Source organism: Chinchilla lanigera, unplaced genomic scaffold, assembly GCF_000276665.1.
Source record: "Chinchilla lanigera isolate Chin_1 unplaced genomic scaffold, ChiLan1.0 scaffold00008, whole genome shotgun sequence".
Taxonomy (NCBI): Eukaryota; Metazoa; Chordata; class Mammalia; order Rodentia; family Chinchillidae; genus Chinchilla; species Chinchilla lanigera.
In genome coordinates, this window is record NW_004955409.1 from 8,569,549 (window position 1) to 8,589,643 (window position 20,095).

Here is a 20,095-nt window from a genome sequence, read left to right on the forward strand (position 1 = left end):
GATGTATGAAAAGGTGACGGATACCGCACCACTGAAGGACTCGTCAGAACCAGAAAGAATCGTGAGAGCCTCCAGGTTAGAAAGACACGGACGCCTGCGGGTGCTCTTGACGGCGGGGTAGTCACCACGCTGCACTGAGGGGGTGTGAGCCCGGGCAGCCCTGCTGAGGGCAGTTAGCCGGAGTTAGAGCCTCAGGAGCCCTTCACCCCCGTGACTGCGTTTTGCCTGCGTCCACAGCGTCAGTAGTACGTGCTGCGCAAGGTGCAGCCCGGGGGCCGGCAGAATGGCTGCAGCTCCGGGGTCAGGTCTGGCAGGCTGAGTCAGGCTGCTCTTTTCATTGCGTTGTTTTTGACACAGGTTTTTGCTGTGTAGTGCAGGGTGACCTTGAACTTACAGCGTAGCCCAGGCTGAGCTTGAACTTGTGGCGATCTTTCTGCCTCAGCCTCCCGAGTGCTGGGATTACAGGTGTGCGCCGCCATGCGTGATTTTTTTTTTTAATAGCTCAAAATTTATTTTTAATAGCTCAAAAGCAGAAGCAGTGCAAATGTCCATCACCTAATGAATGGAGGCGGGAATATCAGCAGATCAAGGCCAGCCTGTACCAGCTCTGAGTTATATAATGAGACCTTGTCTCACAAAACAAAAAAGGCCCAGTAACTAGCTGGTAGCATTTAACTGTTGCGTATCAGTTGGCAGATGATTCGTAAGAACGGTAGCTTCTATAGACCTAAACTTATATTTTTAATATAAATTTGTATATATAAATCGTATCACCTACATACATGATAAAATTCTAAGTACATGAAGTGGAGAATGTTTGTGGTATCTGGTCTGTGAGCAGCTCGTGGGACCTAAGCGAGCTCCCGGACGCTTGCGATTGCTCAGCAGCACTCGGGTACAGGAAGGGTAACCGCGGCTCCTTCGGGCCGCCCTGCGCTCCTGCCTGCCCTTCCCCTCGGTTCCTGCATACGACAGATGAGAAAGATTAGGTAACTTGTCCGAGGTCGCACAGCTAGTTAGAGGCACAAAACTTACGTTCTCTGTGTTAAAATGAAGAACCCGGGGGCTGGGGATTTAGCTCAGCAGCAAAGCGCAAGGTCGTGAGTTTGGTTACCGGTACCGGAGAAAAACCAAAACCAAAAAAAAAAAAAAAAAATGAAGAACCTGTGGGAGTTAAATGAAGAAATACATTGAAGGAATAAACGTTTCTCCGTAAGGAGCAGTGTGCTGGAAGAGAGCCTATACAGCAGACACGAAGCCCTGAGAAATGCTCAGAAGTGTTCGTGCAAAAGTATTGATCTGTCTGCTGTGCTAAGCTGATTTATTTCAGGATGTTTACCTTTCTCCCTGGTGTTATTCCGGGAAGTAAACGTGAGTATTTTTCAGAGATCGGAAGGCACCCTACTCAGAAGGGCCGGCCGCACTTTCCACAGCAGCTTGGCTTGTGTTTTCTTCCCACCTGTAAAAGCTCAGGGCGGAAAACACCCCGGCCAGCGCAGCAGCCTCCGCGGTGTTTGCTGAGACTCACCCGTCCCTGCTGGCGAGCGGGCAGTCCTTGTGCTTGTTAGATTTGGATGCTTCTGTGTGCTGTCGGCGCTTGTGGGAAAGGCAGCAGGCCAAGTGCTGTCCAGAGGGCCGTGTGCCTGGTGGCGCTGCACTGCCCGCTCCACTTCACCTGTCCTAGTTCACCGGCTTGCTGTGCCCGGCTCTGCCGCTTGGACTCTCTGGGCCTCTTTTCCTCTCTAAAACCAAACTGGGGCCGGGTGGACAGACCAGCGTGAAGAGGAAGCGAGTTCGTGTGCGTTTAGGGTGTGCCGGTCGCAGAACTTAGCACTTCGCCTTAATTGCACGTTAGCTATTACGAGAATAGTGTTTTTTTACTGCTCTTAATATGCTTAACTTTGGGTTTCATGGTTAATGTCACCTGTTTCTTTGATCTTTTCATTTTAAGTACTTTTTCTAACCCAATTCAGCAGCAGTCATGCTCGTTTGTTCAGGGATCCTTTAAAAGGGAAAAGGTTACATTTTATTTAAATGCTTTTTGCAAATTCATTCATTAATACGAAATACCTCTATTATGAACATAAGAACCTACCTGTAGAGGTATCGTCCCTGCCCCTTTGAACTTAGTTTAGCAAATCTGCCTTTGTATTTGCCACTAAAGATGTTTTCCTGATCACTAGTTAATTCATAACTGAGGGTACTGATTTTGCTGTGCTAGAGTCTAATTTGCTCTTTGCAAACAGCAGAGTTCCTTTTCTCTTTAGTTTTTAAAAACTCGGAAGGGTTTTATTTAGTGAACAGAAAAAGTAGCTCTCACGAGGGTTTGTTACAGTTCCGACCACACTGCTGTGTGGTCCGCGGGTGGGCTACAGCTCGTGCCTGCTGCCTGCTTGTTACTGTGACTCTGAGCAGCGCTCTGACGGTGCTGTGATCGGAGTCCTGCCCAGTGGGAGAGAACAAAACTTGCTGACTGGAGGTTCGTCTGGACATTGGCTGCATTTTCCGCCGTTTGGTAGTTTTGCAGCTCTTCATATTATAAGAGAATAATTCTGTGATCAGTTTGGAAAACTGTACACACAGTACTTTGTGTCTCCCTAGAAGCTGTGGCTTATTTCCTCCCATTTCCTCCTCCAAATGGTTTAGGGCCATAGTTTCAAGAAAACTCATTCATGGTAGGTAAAAACCCCACCAATTATCAGTAAGAATGTTTGTTTATTTCACTGATTCTTCCATGAGAGGGATATTTAGTGGAGGAAAAGTATTTCTTAGTTCATGTTTTTGATTTGGAGGTAGCGGGACAGAGGATTGTGGATTGAATCCCAAGCCTTTGCCTAAGCTGCATTCCCAGCTCTTCTTTTATTTTTTATTTTGAGACAGGGTCTTACTGAGTTGCCCGGGGTTGGGCTCAAACTTATGGTCCTCCTGCCTCAGCCTCCCAAATGCTGGGATTACAGGTGTGCACTACCGTGCCCAACTAGTTCAAGTTTTTAAACCAAAGAAAACAATAGGAAATAGGACTTGGCGCTCGGCTTTGATGTAAACGTGGCTTAAAAAGTGACCGTTGGAGCAGGACTGTGGCTCAGTGGTAGAGCACAGGGCCTGCATGCCTGAAGCCCGGGGTTCAATTCCCGGCATGGTTTAGAAAAAAAAAAAATGAATAAAAGTGACCGTTAAAAGACAAAAGCTTGATGCAGCGATGCTTGACTGTAGTCCCAGCTACTCAGGAGGCTGAGACAGGAGAGATCACTTGAGCCCAGGAGTTTGAAACCAGCCTAGACAAGGTAGGGAGACCCTACCTCAGAGAAACAAAGTGAGTATTAATAATATCACTATCTCCTTTTTCTTGGTAAAAATTCTTTGCTGTGTCTAAATCAATAAAGTATATTTGAACTATAAAATACTATAAAGTATATTTGAACTATAAAAATGTCTAAATCAATAAAGTATTTTTGAACTATAAAATATTTTTTTGAAAAGATATAATACAAAAAAGACTGTTTAGACAAAAATCAGCGGTCCGCATTCATTTGTGTATGTGTAACGTGTGACTGCACTTACCTTTGTGTACGCATCTGCTGTCCTCCTCCTTTGAGAGCTGCGGGTGCTTTTTCAGGAGAGCACACGTGAGGTGTTCTCACTGCCGCCTTGACCCTGCTCATCACTGGTTTCTATCAGGTAGACAAGGGAGAGAGAAGAAAGAGGATTGGGGGCTGGGGATTTAGCTCAGCGGCAAAGCGCCTGCCTGGCAAGTGCAAGGTCGTGAGTTCGGTTCCCAGTACCGGAGAAAAACCAAAAAAAAAAAAAAAAAAGAAAGAGGATTGCACGTCCCACAAAATTGGGAGTCTGAAAGCGTGTTTGTGCTTTTACTGTACAGTCAGTCGTAAAAAGAAGGAAAGGTGTTTCCGTCTCCTAGAAGGGGAACCTCTTCAGTTTGGGAAGCGTTACTGGCATTGCACTTTTTAATTGCTCTGGAGGCATTTAATAGTAGGAGGTGTTTATGAGAAAACCCAGGGGCCTAATTGCTACTATTTACCTACAAGAGTGCCTTGGCTTCGGCCCCGACTAAAAGGCCGTACCATGAATTAAATGGACAGATGTTAGAAGCCTTGACCGGAATGCTGTGTTTATAAAGTAACTTTATGAATACAAGCAAAGTGTTCATGGTTTTACAGTGTGTGCTTAATGGTTTTCCGGTGGTTTGCTGTGAAGTCATTTGGAGCATGTAAGCTGAGTGTTGTATGCGCACACGCGTATATGCATGTGCATACGTGTATACACACATCTTTCTGTGATTAGTGAACACTATTAAATTGCGTATGTTCTTTTCACGATGGGTATCTTTCAGTATCTTAGCCTGGTTAGAAAAGATTTAGACAAGTCTGCACTGGTACCTCTTAGACCGCCTTTGATTCCGCAGAGCTGTTGAGGTTAGAAGCTTTTCATTGATAGCGGACGCTCTGTCCCACTCTCCCCATACCAAGTGATCACAGGACGTGTCCCCGTCTTGTTACCGTCTGTCCCAAGGGTTTCCAAACCCAAGGCACTGAATGCCGTGAACGTGCAGTGTCAGCTTCGCATCTTGGTAACATCCACCCCATAGCGGGGGTTTAGAGCACAGTTCTTCAGTGTACGTAGTACTTGGAAGGTTGGCATTTTGCCAAGGCAAGTCTGACGAGGGCCGATTCCCCTTGTGACGGTTGTTTAATAAAGCTGAGATGAGAAGGGACTTGGGAAATACTTAAGATGCGTGGAGGGAAAGTTTCTGTACCTAGCTGGGCGAACACGCTTTCCTAAAAAGAAATTTCTTCCAGACTGTTGCGCCAGCTGATGGAGTCATATTACCGTTCCTGCTACTAACTTTTAAAGTGTTCTGGTTTGGCGGTTTTGGAAGTTTTATGGTGGGATTTTTTTTTCCCTGACAGGTGCATCCCTTGTAAGGGCGCTCGGTTTCCCCCGACCCTCCCACGCCCCGCGGTGGCTGTGTTGCCCTTTAAGCTGCCGTACTGTCAGACTGCAACGGAGAAGGGGCAGATGGAGGTATGTGGGAGTCTGCGGGGGTGCTGAGTCTGGGGCACAGACATTGTACAGTCATCGTGGTGACCCACGTCGAGTATTTATTACTCTGTCATTTGCTTCCAGGGACTTGGTTAGGTGGTAAATAGTTAGGACTGTCGGGGCTTACCAAGGTGAGGCTGCCCTCCCCGGCTCCTGCAGGACCTTGTACCCTGTGTGACATAAGCGCCGGGCTCGTCCTAGCCCTGTGTCATAAAAGTCATTTGAAACCTGGTCATCAGTTACTCTAAATAAGAAACGAATCATCTCAAAATGCTATTGCCAAGTTCTCTGTGAATTATGATAGCTAGGAACTGTTTACAGCACTCTTGCACTATGTCTTACACACACACACACACACACACACACACACACACACACACGTACACACCCACCCACCCCCCACATGCACAGCCCCCCACACACCCCTTCCGTTTTTTAAGGATAGAAGATAGAGTCAAGCCAGATATCACTCGAATTTGAATTGTAAGTTAAACTTATAGAAAAGAGGATTTTAGAAAACATTCAGAGCCGGGCGTGGTGGCACATACCTGTAATCCCAGCACTCGGGAGGCTGAGGCAGGAGGATCGATGCAAATTCATGACCAGCCTGGGCTACAAAGTGAGCTCAAGGGCAGCCTGAGCTGCATAGCGAGACCCTGCCTCAAAAAGACAAAGATTAAAAAAAGAAAAAAAAAGAAAGCAAGCATTCAGAGGCTGGAACCCTGGGGTGAATATCTGGTACTTGCCTGCTGTTAGGTAATGTTTGGCTCTGAGCATGTCCGTCTGGTTTGTAGGAGCAGTTTTGGCGTTCAGTTATATTTCATAACCACCTGGATTACTTAGCCAAAAATGGGTACGAATATGACGAGAGCGCTAAAAGTCAAGCAGTGAAACAGCAGCAAGAACTTTTAATGAAAATGCTTGCGGTAAGTGAAATAAATACCCTGAAAAAATGAAGTTAAATGTTCTCTGCAGGTTACATTTCTGAAAGTGTGAGTAAGCACTAAGTCCTGCCACCTTGAGTTTTGTCTCATCATATCTTTCCTTCCTAAAAGTTCTGTTTTCCACTTGGTACTGCTGTTCAAATATTGAAAACATCCCCTCGTAGCTGAGATGGGCAGAAACGAAGCCGTGGCGCGGCCTCGCGTGGCTTCAGCCGCGGTGAGCTCGCCGCTGACCAGGATGCTCGAGGACGGTGGAGCCGCCACTCGGGCTCCCTCTGCTGTCGCAGGCGCGTCTCAGGCAGGATCTGTTTTGCATCTCCAGGGCCAGGCGCTGTTTCGGATGTGCCTGCTCGTTGTCATCCTCTTCCAGTTTGATAAGCACATGTGGGAAGAAGCTGCCTGTAGCCGAGGCCAGCTTCGGTACCTCGGGTGCTGGGTTACATTCACCTTTGGAGCGAGGGATCTTCCCGTTCCTGTGTTGATGTCCCCACTCTGAGCCAGGTGCTCCTGCTTCTGTGATAGGCCGGCACTTGAGTGTCAGTCTTTGAGGGTGACGACTGTGTCTTCCTTCCACTCTGTCGCTGAGAACCACATCACTCCCTTTCTGTCTCAAATGCCTGTGAGCACCAGCTCCCCCGTTGCGGAGCACTGCGGGTGGGTGGATGGTCCTAGACATCTCCAGAAGGACCTTCGGGCCAGTATCGTCCTGCAGCTCCTGTGCAGAGGGGTCTGATGCAGACTAAGTGACAAGCCTCCTGCCTTGAGTGATGAAACCTCGGTGGTCTTCAGATACCAGGGTTCCTCGCTTTGAAACTGCATCACCTGGTTTTGAGTTACCAAAGATGCAAACCGAATGGCAGTGTTTTCTAAGACATGTCAGGTGAATGCCCTTCATTTTATATTTGCAATATAAAAACAGAGCAAGGAAATGGAATTGTTCATTTGGAAGTTGCGTGTCTTTCTGGCAGTTGAAGATCATAGACAGTCACACTTAAAAATTCAAGGGCAGATCGACTTCTTCCTGCCCCAGTTCACTTAGTAGCATTGGTGCCCCAGTTCTCAAGGTAGTGACTGACTTTTTTAGTTTTTTTTTTCAGATTTTCAACCCCGTCAGGGTGGGTGGCAACTGGAAAACAAATTTAAAAGAGACACACCTGAGCCAGGTGTGGTGGCCCAGGAGCGTCACTGGGAGTGTGGGCCACCCTGGGCTACATAACGAGACCTTGTCTCAAAAAAAAACCAAAAAGAACCATATTGGACTTTTTTTTTCTTCTGGTACCAGGAGTTGAACTCATGACCTTGTGCTTGCCCAGCAGGTGCTGTGCCGCTGAGCTATATCCCCAGCCCCATATTTGACTTTTAAACAAGCTCCTTACTCTTCTTGCAACTTATAACCTGAAATGATGTGCCATATAGCATGGAATCGAAGTGACTATTGATCTATTGATGGTAACATGCACTGTTGTTTTTTTTCACTTAAGCCACTGAGACGGAAAAAAATGCTGCTGAACTTACCCAGGTTTAATTGTAAGATGCTTTCCAGTTGCAGAAATGTTCATGTGTGAAGTTGTACGTCTTGAATCGATGAGATACAGTATCTAGAGAGCTGTACTATGTATTTGAAAAGCCTTTACCTAACATAATTTCAGGTTTTTTTCTTTTTGGTCAGCTTTCTTGCAAACTGGAGCGAGAATTCCGTTGTGTGGAACTTGCAGATCTAATGACTCAGAATGCTGTGAATTTAGCCATTAAATATGCTTCTCTCTCTCGGAAATTAATATTGGCCCAAAAACTTAGTGAGCTTGCTGTAGAGAAGGCAGCTGAATTGGCAGCCGCTGAGACAGAGGAGGAGGAGGAGGAGGAAGAGGAGGATTTCAGACAAAAGCTGAACGCCGGGTAAACAAATTCAGTTGTTTGAGTTTTCCTTTAACGTTGTGAATATTAAGCCAGTGTTTCCGTAGCTCTTCACGGAGTCGTGCTGTTCTGTTAGTTACAGTAATACTGCCACGGAGTGGAGCCAGCCCAGGCTCAGAAGTCAGGGGGAAGAAGATGCTGAGGACAGAGCAGCTGAGACAGAAGAACACCCCGAGCTCCCCAAGCACGGTAAGATACGCCTGCAAGCAACAGGAGCGGAGAAATGTCATGGGTGTGGCTGCCCCAATTAGCATTGAAGGGAAATCAAATCCCCGTGCCTGCTCAGACCTTCTTGAATAATAAGAATGACTTTACTTTCATCATTTACATTGACCTGTTTTTGTTATTTGTACATAGGACAGAGCTTGTTTTCCAAGAGTGCAAATGCCTCTGATGTGCCTGCCATTAAGTCAGGTGAGAAATACTTGGAAATTTGTAATGTCCAGAAAGTTCTCAGGCCGGGGACATAGCTCAGCAGCGCATGCCTGCCTGGTAAGCGCAAGGTCATGAGTTCAGTTCCCGGTACTAAAAAAAAGGAAAGAAAGAAAGTTTTACATATGTTTTTAAAGTAATTTATCTGCTTAAATACAGCTTTGGGTTGGGATTTGTTTTATTGTTGCTTTTGTCAGAGACTGACCGTTGTACCCTTGTATATTAAATCCCTGGCGTGTGTCAGGCATTTTGCTAGATAGCAATGCAGAACCCAGCTAGACACAAGAGGTTGGTCCCCGGCCTAACGTGATTTCAGTCCTGCCGGGGAGACGGGTGCTGCACACAGCTGCATCGCTAAGGAAACATTCAGGGTGCCGGGGAAACAGTGAAAGAATTAAGGGAGCTGCTTTTGGGGAGTAAGGCTGGGGACAGGAGCGGTTGGAGCAGGGGACTGCAGGGGGTTTTGTTGTTCTGTTTGTTTTTATGTAATCCCTGTGGTGCCGTTAGACTTTGAAAACTGTATGTGTATTACTTTGGTACTAGCTTAAAAGTTGTATACAAATATTACTTAGATAAAAATTAGCTTGAAGAAAATGAACTTGAAAAGCATGTGTATAATATTAAAAGGGTGTGTGGTCCCGGCAGTGGTGGGGCGGGCGGGGGCTCCAAGGAAGGCCTCCAGGGGTGTGCACAGCAGGGGCCGGAAAGTGAACGAGTCAGCCAGGTGCAGGAGGGGAGCCGGGAGCTGCACTTCCGGGTGGGGAGGTTGGGGTCTGATGGCAGAGCGGCCACCTGAGTGTTTTGGTCTTTATCCCAAGGCTGCCTTGAGAGGCGCAGAAGGCCTCTGGTGGCCAAAGGAAGCCCACTGGCGCTGTCCGCGTGTGATGGAACCGCGGCATGGGCGAGGGCAGTGGTGGTGGAGGGGCAGAGTAGGAGCTGAGAGGGTGCAGGACTCCCGGGCTCTAGGGCACTCGGGGTGACCTCTGCCGAGTCAGGAAGTGTGCGGGAGAGCACACCTGGAGAGGAGGGGCCGACTGTGAGCTGAGCGGCACCTCCTGGAGACCTTCGGGTCAGGACTTGGCGCGGCCTGGCTGAGAGAGTCACGGTCGTGGGTGCACGCGGGCAGGCCTGGGAGAGCAGGCACGCATGGAGAAAGACGAGCTGAGGCCGGATCCCCAGCGGTCGTGGCAGGAGGAGGAGGTGGGTGTGTTTCGCAGGGCAAGTTGGGACGGTTCCCCCTCATCCTCGCTTTGTGTTGGAAGTAGAGAAGAAGTCATCTGTACTTGCTAACGAAAGTTTGAAGTTACAAGGCACCTGCATTTTTATATGCTGTGTAGACATGAAGCATTCAGTGTAGTGTTACAGAAGCTGGAGGTCGTCTGCTTATTTCCATGAGTATTAAGTAAAGGTTTCTTTCTTGTGAAAGGTGCGGTTACTCCTAGCAACCAAGGCCGAGTAAACCCCTTCAAGGTAAACTTCCCATGACGTTTTCTATTATTTAAATACATGCGGGAGCCGAGCAGGATCTCCAGGTGGCCCTCCCTGGACTCGGACAATTAGAGAAGACAAAGTTGCCCTGGTTTGCACTGGGCTGAGAGTTACGAGTTCCTTTTGTCTTCTAAGGGCAGGGGGATGTGGTGTTGGAGAAATACAAACATTCTCTTATTTTGGATTGTAACCACGTGCAGTCATTTCCAAAGATGAGACTGCAGTACAAATGGGACGGAAATGTAAAAGCAAAAGGAATCTGCTGGGATTTTTGTTTCCTTCTTTAAACGTAAAATGCTTGCCTTTAGGTATCAGCCAATTCCAAAGAGTCAGCCCGGGATGCAAACCCGCCACGTTCGACAAATATTTTAGACAGTATGAGCAAATCGTCCAGGAAACCCAGTGCAGCGAGTCGAGCGGCCAGTAGCGAGAAGTCTCCGGTTATTAAGCCTCTGATTCCAAAGCCGAAGTCCAAGCAGGTACCGGTCCAGCCGCCCACGCCTGCGGTTAGCGCAGGTCAGGTGCAGCGCACAGGAGCGGCGAGGAGGAGCCGGCGGTGTCCTGACTGCCCGGCTCAGCGGTGGCTTTGGTTAAGGGTCTGCTCCGGAATGTGTGTGTTTCTGTCTGTCTTTCTGTCCGTCCATCCTCAGAGCCTCGGACATCTACCTGTATGTTTCCAAAACCTCCCAGACGGTTGTGGCGCACTCTTGTCCAATCAGGAGATTGCAGTGTGCGGCCCTTGTTCTGTATTCTGAACTTGTCCGCTGTCGCGTATGTTTTCCACCCCACATTTGTTAAATTGGTTTGTTACTTTTCCTCTCCGTTCCCTATCGTTGCAGCCATTTAGGAAGCACGGAAGGTGACATACAGTGTTTTGGGATTTTGTGTGTCTACGTTTATTTTCAGGCGAGAAGTTAAAACTTCACTTGGAATAAGAATTGTAAATCATTGTAAATGTTTCCTCACCTATGTCAGAATTTGGTTGTAAAATAAAATTCTGTTTGATTTAGCACTGATACTTGTTTTTCTAGGTCTCTGCAGCATCCTTTTTCCAGAAAAGAGCTTCTCAGGCCGAGAAGACGGAGGGAGTGAAAGAAGAAAACCCTAAAGACGCGCCACCTGACGCCCCATCCGCCTGTCCTCCAAACCCTGAGGCCGCGTCACCTGGCGCCCCAGCCGCGTGTCCTCCAAACCCCGAAGCCCAGAGGTCGGTGTACAGGGGCGGCGCACCATGCTGCAGGCCCGGAATGGCAGGCTGCGTGGCTGGTTATTCAGAGGCCTGTGCTTGCGCCTCTGCTGCTCCGTGCGGTGGGTGGGTAGGCCTGGGCGCAGGCACGGGGCGTCTGAACACAGGTAGCAGGCAGGAGGCCACAACACCGGTCAAGTATGTCTTCAGTTGTGGGTACATTTCATTGGGACACTACAGTTTACAAATCCGTGTTTGTTTTTAATAGTACAGTTACACAGGAAACAGCAACAAAAAGTAAAAACATACATGTGAGCCAGGTGTGGTGGCACCCTAGCACTCGGGAAGCTGAGGCAGGAGCATCACCATGAGTTTAAGCCAGCCTAGACTACATGGAGTTGAAGGCCAGCCTGAACTACAGAGTGAGATCCTGTCACGAAACAGCAAATCTCTCTCACTCTCTATATATATGTATCTCATATTCCCTTACAGTTCCAATTATTATGCACTTCTAATGCTGCTAGATGTTGCCTTGCCAACTTATTGTACATTGATATATCGTTTTCTGTATCTCCAGCAGTATGACAATTCCTATTTGTCTGTGTCCTGTTTATCTACCAACAGTGTTTTAAGTCTATTACTTCTTCCCTCTTTTCCTTTCTCCCTCCCTTCTTTCTTCCTTTTTTTGAGGTAGTGTCTTATTGTGTCTCCAGACAGCCCTCAAACTCCTGAGTCCAAGTGATCCTCCTGCCTCAGCCTCCTTCCATAGCTAGGGTTACAGGCACATACCACCACACCTACCTTACTAAATTTCTTGATCTCTGGTATGCTAGATTTATCGTAGCTGAATTGATTGCATTTTAAAAGGCATCATTTTCCCTTTAGCATTGAATCTCATTTTCTTTTTTTTGTTGCTGTTGTTCAGGCTGGCCTACAATCCCCCTGCCTCAGCCTCCAGAGTACTGGGATTACAGGCATGCACCACCACACCCACCTTCTCATTTTCTTAACTAGTTTAATTTGAGCAGAAGAGAGTAGCTGTGTTTTGTTTTGGGCTTTTTTTTTTGGTACCAGAAATCAAACCCAGGACCTCGCACTTGCCAGGCAGGCACTGTGCCGCTGAGCTATATCCCCGGCCCCTAGCTGAGATTTTAAATTGCAGTTGTTTTCTATTCATTCTAAATTTGATTTATATCTTAAACTGAAAATTTTATTTTAGAAGGTTGATAATTCCGCTTTCCATATTATCATTGTCTATTTGAAAAACACACCTTTTGAAATCTCTAAGAAATTACTCTGTTTAATCAGATATTTTGTCACAGATGTTGATCTACTGAATCAGAAGGAAATAGTTTTGTTTTCTTTTGAAAAACAGCTGTTTGGATGCAGAAGATTGCATGCTATTAGTCAGACTTGCAGTGTTGCCCCAAATCTGGTTAAAATGAATCTTCTAATGTCTGGAAATTCAAGAACTTTTGTTTAGCAGTGATTTTTGTTTGTAATATTTTTCTAGGAATAACACTAAATTAAGAAGATTACTTGAAATTTGTGCATTTTCAGACATTGGGCACATGGTTACAGTCATAAATGTAAATATTTTTTAATGACTTGTTTTCTAAAAGTTAAAAAGTTTAGACAACTTGATTTTCACTGTTTTATAGAGGTAGTTCTTTCCTACTAATGCTTTTCGAGTGAATTTAAGCTTTTATACTTAATGAGGTTTATAGTAGAGATAGTTTTATATCCTATATTTTTGTTTCTATTTAAAGTTTTTTTTGAGACATGTGTAGCCCTGGCTGGCCTCGAACTCAGGGCGATCCTTCTGCCTCAGCCTCCTTAGTGCTGGGATCACAGGCTTGGGCCGCCACACCCGGCTCCCCTTTAACGTTTTGTCACATTTTCCCCTGGCATCTTTGCTGTGTTCCTGAAGTCACCTTTTGGCTGTGCTCAGCGTCAGCGTAGAGAGCAGCACAGTGGTGGTTAAATAGAGGACCGGGGGTCAAACTGCCTGGCTGCTGATGCCCAGCCTGGCGCCGAGCTGCTGAGCCCCTGTGCTGGCCGCTCCTCTCCTTGGCTTTGGCGTGGAGGTGCTTACGGTCAGCAAGTCACGGGCCGTGGTCCCGGTGGTCGCACGCAGCCCTCGAATGCCAGGCGGTGGCACTGCTGAGCCTGGAATGCTCCCCCGCCTTCACTCAAAGCAGTGCTTGCGCCCTGGTGCCTGTGGGGAAAGCAGCCAGCGGCCAGAGTGTGGGGTTGCGGTCAGAGGCCCCGGGGGGAGTCAGGATGGGGCCCCGGGCCGCGGGGCTGAGAGAGCGGGGCCTGGAGTCTGTCGGCGTGGAGAGGAGAGTGGAATGGTACAGAGGGCACGCGGCTGCTCTCAGGAAACGCACGCCACTCGGCTCTCCACGGCCTTTTCAGTCCATTAACCCTGCAGTCCCCGGACACTGAGAGTAATACGGGTGTCCACAGGGAAGTGGGGTCTCCCTTGCTTCATATAGGTAGGCAAGGACTGTGGTTGATTACTAACTCAAAAAGTGGTAAGAGCGGGTGGTGGTGCCCCCTGCCTGCAATCCCCACACTCTGGAGGCTGAGGCCGGAGAATCACAAGTTCGAGGCCAGCCTGGACTACGTAGGGAGACCCTGTCTCAAACCATAAAACTCTTTAAGCTGCGCACTGATCATAAATTTTTTATACAATTGCTATTTCAGGCCGAAGACTGGGTTCCAGATGTGGCTGGAAGAAAACAGAAGTAATATTTTGCTTGACAATCCTGAGTTTTCAGATGAAACAGATATAATAAAGGAAGGAATGACTCGATTCAGGGTTTTGTCGGCTGAAGAAAGGAAGGTAAGAGTAGTTGGGCTGAGATTGAGATCTTTGTGAATTTTTCAGGCTTACAGAAGTTTCAGAGAAATTGAATACAGCGTACAATTCATGGTAGAGGGGAAATTAAATAAATGGACATGTCAGTTTCGAGCACAGGGATCTGTAGTCATTGCTGCCGAGTGCCCATGCTTAATTTGGGGGCAGTTAAGTATTTATTTTTGTATAATTCCTCGGTGTCTGTAGTTCGGGAAATACCTTCAAGAAAAGATCTATTCTTTGTAAACCAAAACCAAAAACGATTAATAAGTAAACATGATGTTAATTCATGTTTTTGAACTACATTATGATCCTTGCAAGTGTAATTTAAAAAGCCATGGGCTTGCCTAAGAATACTCCATTTGGGGGGGAAAAGCTGGTGTCATGTCCTGTCCCCGCCTTTCCCCTGGGGGTCAGGTTTCTGTCCCTGCTGCCTGGGAGGGAGAGGAGCCGGCCTCCTCGGGAAGTTGGGAATCCTGCGTGTGGGCCACAGTGACAGCCGCTGGGCCGCTGGCTCTGGGGCTTACGAGGAAAGGTCTCGAGTCATGAGGAAGGTAGCGTCTGGCCTAGCCACTCCAGCCCACATACAGCAGTTATCAAGGTTGTGTTTCCTGCTTTTTTTGTCAGTATGTCTAAAGGGAATAAAGAGTGCAGAATTGCAGACACTGGCATCTGAGTGAATAGGGAGGAAAGACAGGACTTGAACCCAGGACCCTGCACCTGGTAGCCGGGCAGCCTCCACATTCCCAGCCTGAATGTGGTTTTGAATGCCCAAAACTAATGTCAGCCGAGTGTGGTGCACACCTGTAATCCTGGCACTCTGGGAGGCCAAGGGAGGAGAGTTGTTCCAGACCAGCCTGGGTAATAGGCGACTTAGTGAGACCCTGTCTCAAACTCAAAAATGAAAAGCAGATGGGACCGGCTCAGTGTGAAGGCCCTGGCTTCCATTCCCAGTGCTGGGCGGGAAATTAATCAGTAAGTGGCCAGGAAAATAAAACAGGAGAAACGGAACTATTAGAAATTAAAAGACGAAGAGACAGATGAAATGCTGTGCATTATTCGGCCCTCGTGGAATGGATGGTCTGTGCCGCAGACGCAGTTGGGGTGGCGTTTCTGGGGTGGCAGTGCGCTAGGAGTGAAGAGTAGACAGTGTTGGTGACGCACAGTGGGCTGGGAGGAAGAGGCAGGACGCTACCAGTGTCACTACCCTGCTTGTGAGAATTGACAGTAGTTCTTACTGACATTAGCACTTGGGAGAACGGGCCCAGGCTACTCAGGGCCTTTCCTGCAGTTACATGTAAATCTACACTCAGCATCATGGCATGGTGGGAGCTCTGTCTGGGAAGCTGAGGCGGGAGGATTCCAAGTTCTTACCCAGCCTGGCCACCTTAGCAAGAGCCTGTATTGAAATAAAATATAAATAAGTGAAACTGGTCTGTAGCTCAACGCCAGGGCTCAGGGTTCAGTCTCCAGTATTAGAACCCCCCTCAACAAAAACCCTACAATTACCTCAGAAAGTTCCTGCAGTTACAATATTTTGTACTTAATATGAGTAATTGCAAGCTGAGTTTAGACTGAACTATTACAGAAATAGAATGTCAGTTTTTTAGCGTGCTCTGCAATTAAGAATAAAAGATTGGATGTTTTTAGAAGTGTTTTAGATGTTTAACTGCTATGTAAAGGGGCTGGGGATCTAGCTCAGCGGCAAAGCGCCTGCCTGGCAAGCGCAAGGTCGTGAGTTCGGTTCCCGGTACCGGAGAAAAAAAAAAAAAAAAAAAAAAACAAAACATAACTGCTATGTAAAAATTGTGCATGTGAACAAGGTGTCACATTAAGTTTCAGTACGTGAGCACGTTGTCTGTCTTTTAAATCAGAGTCAAACATTCTGTGTCTGTCTCTTCAGACGTTTCACAGTCATTGTTTTTTCCATGAAAGCTCCAGATCCTTCTGTTTTTGTAGCCACACCGCCGTGCGCTTGCTGTTGCTAACTGCAGCTTAGTACCCGCTGCCGGCCTTCCTGTCATGCCCCCAGCCCCTCCGCCCAGCCTTGGTAACCGCTGTTCTGCTCTCAGCCTCTGTGTGATCAACGTTTATTTTTTGAGACAGGATCTCACGATGTAGTTCAGGCTGGCCTTGAACTTGCTATGTAGCCCAGGCTGGCTGTACGCTTCCAGTGATCCTCCTGCTTCAGCCTCCCGGATGCTGTTACAGGTGTGCGCCACTGCACCCAGCATTACCTTTTCATTTTTATCTACCTATTTTTGCGGTGCTGGGAGTCACACTCAGGGTCTTGTGCATCCAGGCCCGCGTTCTCCCTCTAGGCTATGTCTCCATCCCGATCGTGCTTTCAGACTCCGAGTGAGTGCGATCCTGCAGTACATACCCTCCTGCTCTTTTCACTTACATCTCCACTTCCATCAGCTTGTCACAGGTGATGGGGTTTCACTTTCTCCGCGGTGCGGCCGACAGTGTGACTTTGTAAGAACGCACCGCGTTTTCTTTACCACTTCTCAACTGGTGCGCACTTGGTGCCTTTCTCGGCCATTATGACCAGCGGGAGCGTGGTGTCTCGCGTTCCTCTGGGCCTGGGGCTGCTGGGCTGTCCAGCCTCCCATGTGCTGGGCTTCTAGTACCGCACCAGCGGGGCGCGAGGCTGCCTGTGCTCCGTCCCCGGGAGCGTCCGTTCTTTGGTCTTTGTGCTGGTGCCTGTTCTCAGGGGTAAGAGGGTATCTCATTGTGCTTTTGACGTGCATCCCCTTGATTACAGATCCTGAGCATTTTTTTTCGTGGCCTTGTGGCCCTTGTGTGTCTTCTTTGAGAAAGGTCTATTGTTTAACTGAGTTATTTTTTTGGCTACGGATTTTTCTAAGTTCCTTAAATATCCTGACCATCAACCCCTTGTCCAATAGTTTGCCAATATTTCTTCCCAAAGAATAAAAGGTCTGCTAATAATTAGAACTCTTAATGGTAGGCTTAATAATTCAAATGCTAATTCTGTTTATCTGTAAAAATGCTACTGGAAATGTAAAGAAGTCATTTCCATCCAATTTGTTTGTTATTGCTTAACAATCTTTCCTCTCCACCCTACTTCTCACCAAGATGTGGACTCACAAGGCCAAGGGAGGAGCCGCCGGCCATGGAGTTGAAGCGGAGAAGCGGAAACGCGTGGGCGATGAGTGTCACAAGGAGGACCAGGAGGAAGCAGCGGAGGAGAATCTGCATTTGCCCAAAAAGCAAAAACCTGCCGATCCTCCTGCTGATCAGAAACTGTCAGCCTTCGCTTTTAAGCAGGCGTGAAGGGCGGAAGCACCTGGTTAAGGCAATGATGTTTGCTCCTGTTCGACGAATCTGAACTTTTTCTCAGTCTTTATTGTATGCCTGACTACACTCGATGTCCAAGGAGCCTCAGGACGGCTCTCGTCTGTGTAAGATAGTGTAGCGCACTGGTGCAGCTCGGAAGTGGAGCGCTTCTTAGCACGTGTGAGGCCCTGAGCTTGGCCCCAGCACCAGGGAAAAAGGTGTGCAGGAAGTGACACTTGTAAAAACAGTCAATTATTCTGCCCTCAGATGGAGCAGAACCGTTACGATTGTGATCATTTGTTAGAGACCACCCTCGGGTCCCACTGCAGGCCAGTTTGGTTGGATGTTTTTGTTTTTTGAGGCAGGCTCTCACTGTAGTTCAGGCTGGCCTTGAACTCACAGCAGTCCTCCTGCCTCAGCTCCCTGAGTGCTAGAATTACACCACTGTGCCTGCATTGATTATTATTTTCAGAAATATTCAAAGGCACCGTCTTCACATCTCTGCACGTGGAAGTACCTTCCAGGAATTTACTGACTTGATCTGTGCCGAGTCCTGGGGAGGGCCAGCCGCGGGTCCTCCCAGGCGTGCTGCCGGAGACTCCGTCCTGCGTCTGCAGCGGCCTGAGAATGTTGTTTCTTCTTGAATACGGGCCCTAAACCTGTAAATACTCTTGTGGATGAGACTTTTTCTTTGTTGTGTTTTGGAACTTTGTTATATATTGCTGTTTGTTGTCTATCTGTATAGCCTATTTTTTTTTCCTAGATAAATAAAACGTTCTTGTTTGCATATTTGGCTTAATATGACGTCCGCGTTGTCTCTCCATGGGGTGGAAGTTTCCAGGAAACGCGTGTTCTGTGTCCCCCTGACCACCCCTATTCTCTGAGCTCCCCACGCAGCCTGGGCTCCCCGAGGGTCCCTGCACTGAGGTTCTCCTTTTGAGAAGAATGGCGTCTCCAGACTCCCTCTTGCCTAGGACAGGGTTGCCACCCGTTCCCCAGCCCAAACAATGACAAGAGGCTTCAGTGCCAGCCCAGGAGGTCCAGGCCAGTTTCATGGAGCAGGGAGGGAGGTGCGGCCTGCGCTGGCCTGGACAGGGCGCCAGAAGAGCCCAGCGGCCCTGTGCACGCTGAGGGGGGTGTGGGAGCGGAGCCTGTCCGTCTTGGAGCTGGCTGTGGATAAGTAAGTCCTTTTTACCACCGTGTGTCGGGATCTCGGCGTGTGGGCCCGGGTGGCTAGCAGTGATGAGTAGTTCAAGTTAGGGAAAGGCTTTATCTCCACTTTTATGTATTTACTTACTTATTGGTACTGAGGGTCAAACTTAGAACGTGCTTGTCAGGCAGGCGCTGTGCCGCTGAGCTATGCTCCCGGCTCCGCTTTTATTTTTTAATTAATTTTAATTTTTTATTTTTTATTTTTTTTTGTCTTTCTGAGACAGGGTCTCACTATGCAGCTCAGGCTGGCCTTGAGCTCACATTGTAGCCCAGGCTGGTCTTGAACTCACAATGATCTTCCTGCCTCAGCCTCCCGAGTGCTGGGATCACAGGTGTGCGCCAGCATGCCCGGCCCTCTGCTTTTATTTTGAACCAATGCGGCCTGCCGGTTTCCTGCGCTGTGGCTGTGACGGGCAAAGATGAGTCGAGTGGAGCAGCGTAGTCAAGCACAGGTGTCGGGTCGGTGACATAAAAGGCGGCTGAAAATTGGGCATAGTTCGTAGGTTTAAAGCAACAAAATTTGAGAATGTAGACACAAAGATACTCCTCGTCCCATGAGGATTAAGGTTAGGAAGGCTCCGTTTCTGACTTTGTAAATTCATAGCTGGAATTGAAGGACGTGACAGCACACTCAGGCTTGAGCCCACTTGTTATGGTGGGTGACGACCAGGACAGGCTCCTGGGTGTTGCTGAGCTCCGAGCACACAGTGGGAGGGAAAAAGCAGTTCACGAAGGTGACAGCGTGGAGTGGGCGAGAGGAGAGGAGAGTGGCGCAAGCGCTGGGGACGTGAGCTGTGGGGGTTTCAAAGGCTGTGGTGTGGAGCGCCTCCTTTGGGGCTTCCAGAGCGTGACTGACGGTGCCGTCCTGCCAGCTGCGTCTGCCGCTCGTATCCTTTCCCAGCATCCTCTCTGTCGTCGTTAAAGCTGTGGGGTGCGGCCCGGCTGCATGAACTTGCAGTGAGCGCGGGGTGAGAAGGTTGCTGTGGTCATTGCCATGCGTGCGTCCTGGCCTGGGGTTTTGGAGTTTGCCCCGGCAGGCTCGGGGCTTTGGTTTTCTCCCCTCTGCCCTGGTGTGTGTGGGGGAGCAGCCCCTTAGCCCCAGCTGTACTCTGCATCACACTATGGCGCAGCCGCGTGGGGAATGCCAGCCTCCACGCCCTCACCTGAGGAGTGAGTAGTCACGTCTGAGTCTCAGGGCTGTGATAACTAAGGGCGGTGAAAGCCCTTCGCTCCTGACACTGGACCTGTCTCATGCACGTGTTAGCCGCTCTTACTGCGCTATTGATCGCTTGTTTCATCTTGTTGTGTTACTAGGTTTGATTCTGAATACATAGGAACTAATTTAATTTCAAGCTCCTGAAGGAAGGGTTTATGCTATTTTGAAAAGCACCTTTGTAGACATGCGTTTCATTTCCTCGGCTTACTGTGCTAAGTATATTCCTAAGAATACAATCCTTGAGTGTTATATTTCAGTCTCCATGTGTGTGCGTGCCTGTGTAAATACACAGATATGGGTGCATGCACATGTATAAAACCATAGGTGGAAAAGACCACCCTTTTGCCAGGAAAGCTCCAGTTTTTTTTTTTGTTTTTGTTTTTTTAAATTTTTATTTTAAAGAATAAAAGAAGGATAACATAATAATAGGGGGGACTTAGCAAATTACAGACAAAATGGTAGGAAATTATCAATGGTTATCG

At 48.1% G+C, this 20,095-nt stretch overlaps 1 protein-coding gene across 2 annotated transcripts in view; it reads left to right on the forward strand.

Annotated features, from left to right (window-relative positions):
• Positions 1–17,989, forward strand: part of Wdhd1 (WD repeat and HMG-box DNA binding protein 1) — a 47,921-nt gene extending 29,932 nt beyond the window's left edge. For both annotated transcript variants that reach the window (XM_005376758.2, XM_005376757.2), the window contains exons 17-26: positions 4,926–5,040; positions 5,853–5,984; positions 7,672–7,898; positions 7,993–8,105; positions 8,274–8,330; positions 9,775–9,818; positions 10,145–10,315; positions 10,868–11,043; positions 13,732–13,870; positions 16,985–17,989. In XM_005376758.2, coding sequence (XP_005376815.1) covers positions 4,926–5,040; positions 5,853–5,984; positions 7,672–7,898; positions 7,993–8,105; positions 8,274–8,330; positions 9,775–9,818; positions 10,145–10,315; positions 10,868–11,043; positions 13,732–13,870; positions 16,985–17,182 — 1,372 coding nt within the window. In that variant the 3' untranslated portion in view covers positions 17,183–17,989. The remainder of the gene's footprint in view (positions 1–4,925; positions 5,041–5,852; positions 5,985–7,671; positions 7,899–7,992; positions 8,106–8,273; positions 8,331–9,774; positions 9,819–10,144; positions 10,316–10,867; positions 11,044–13,731; positions 13,871–16,984) is intronic.
• The last annotated feature ends 2,106 nt before the right edge of the window (positions 17,990–20,095 follow it).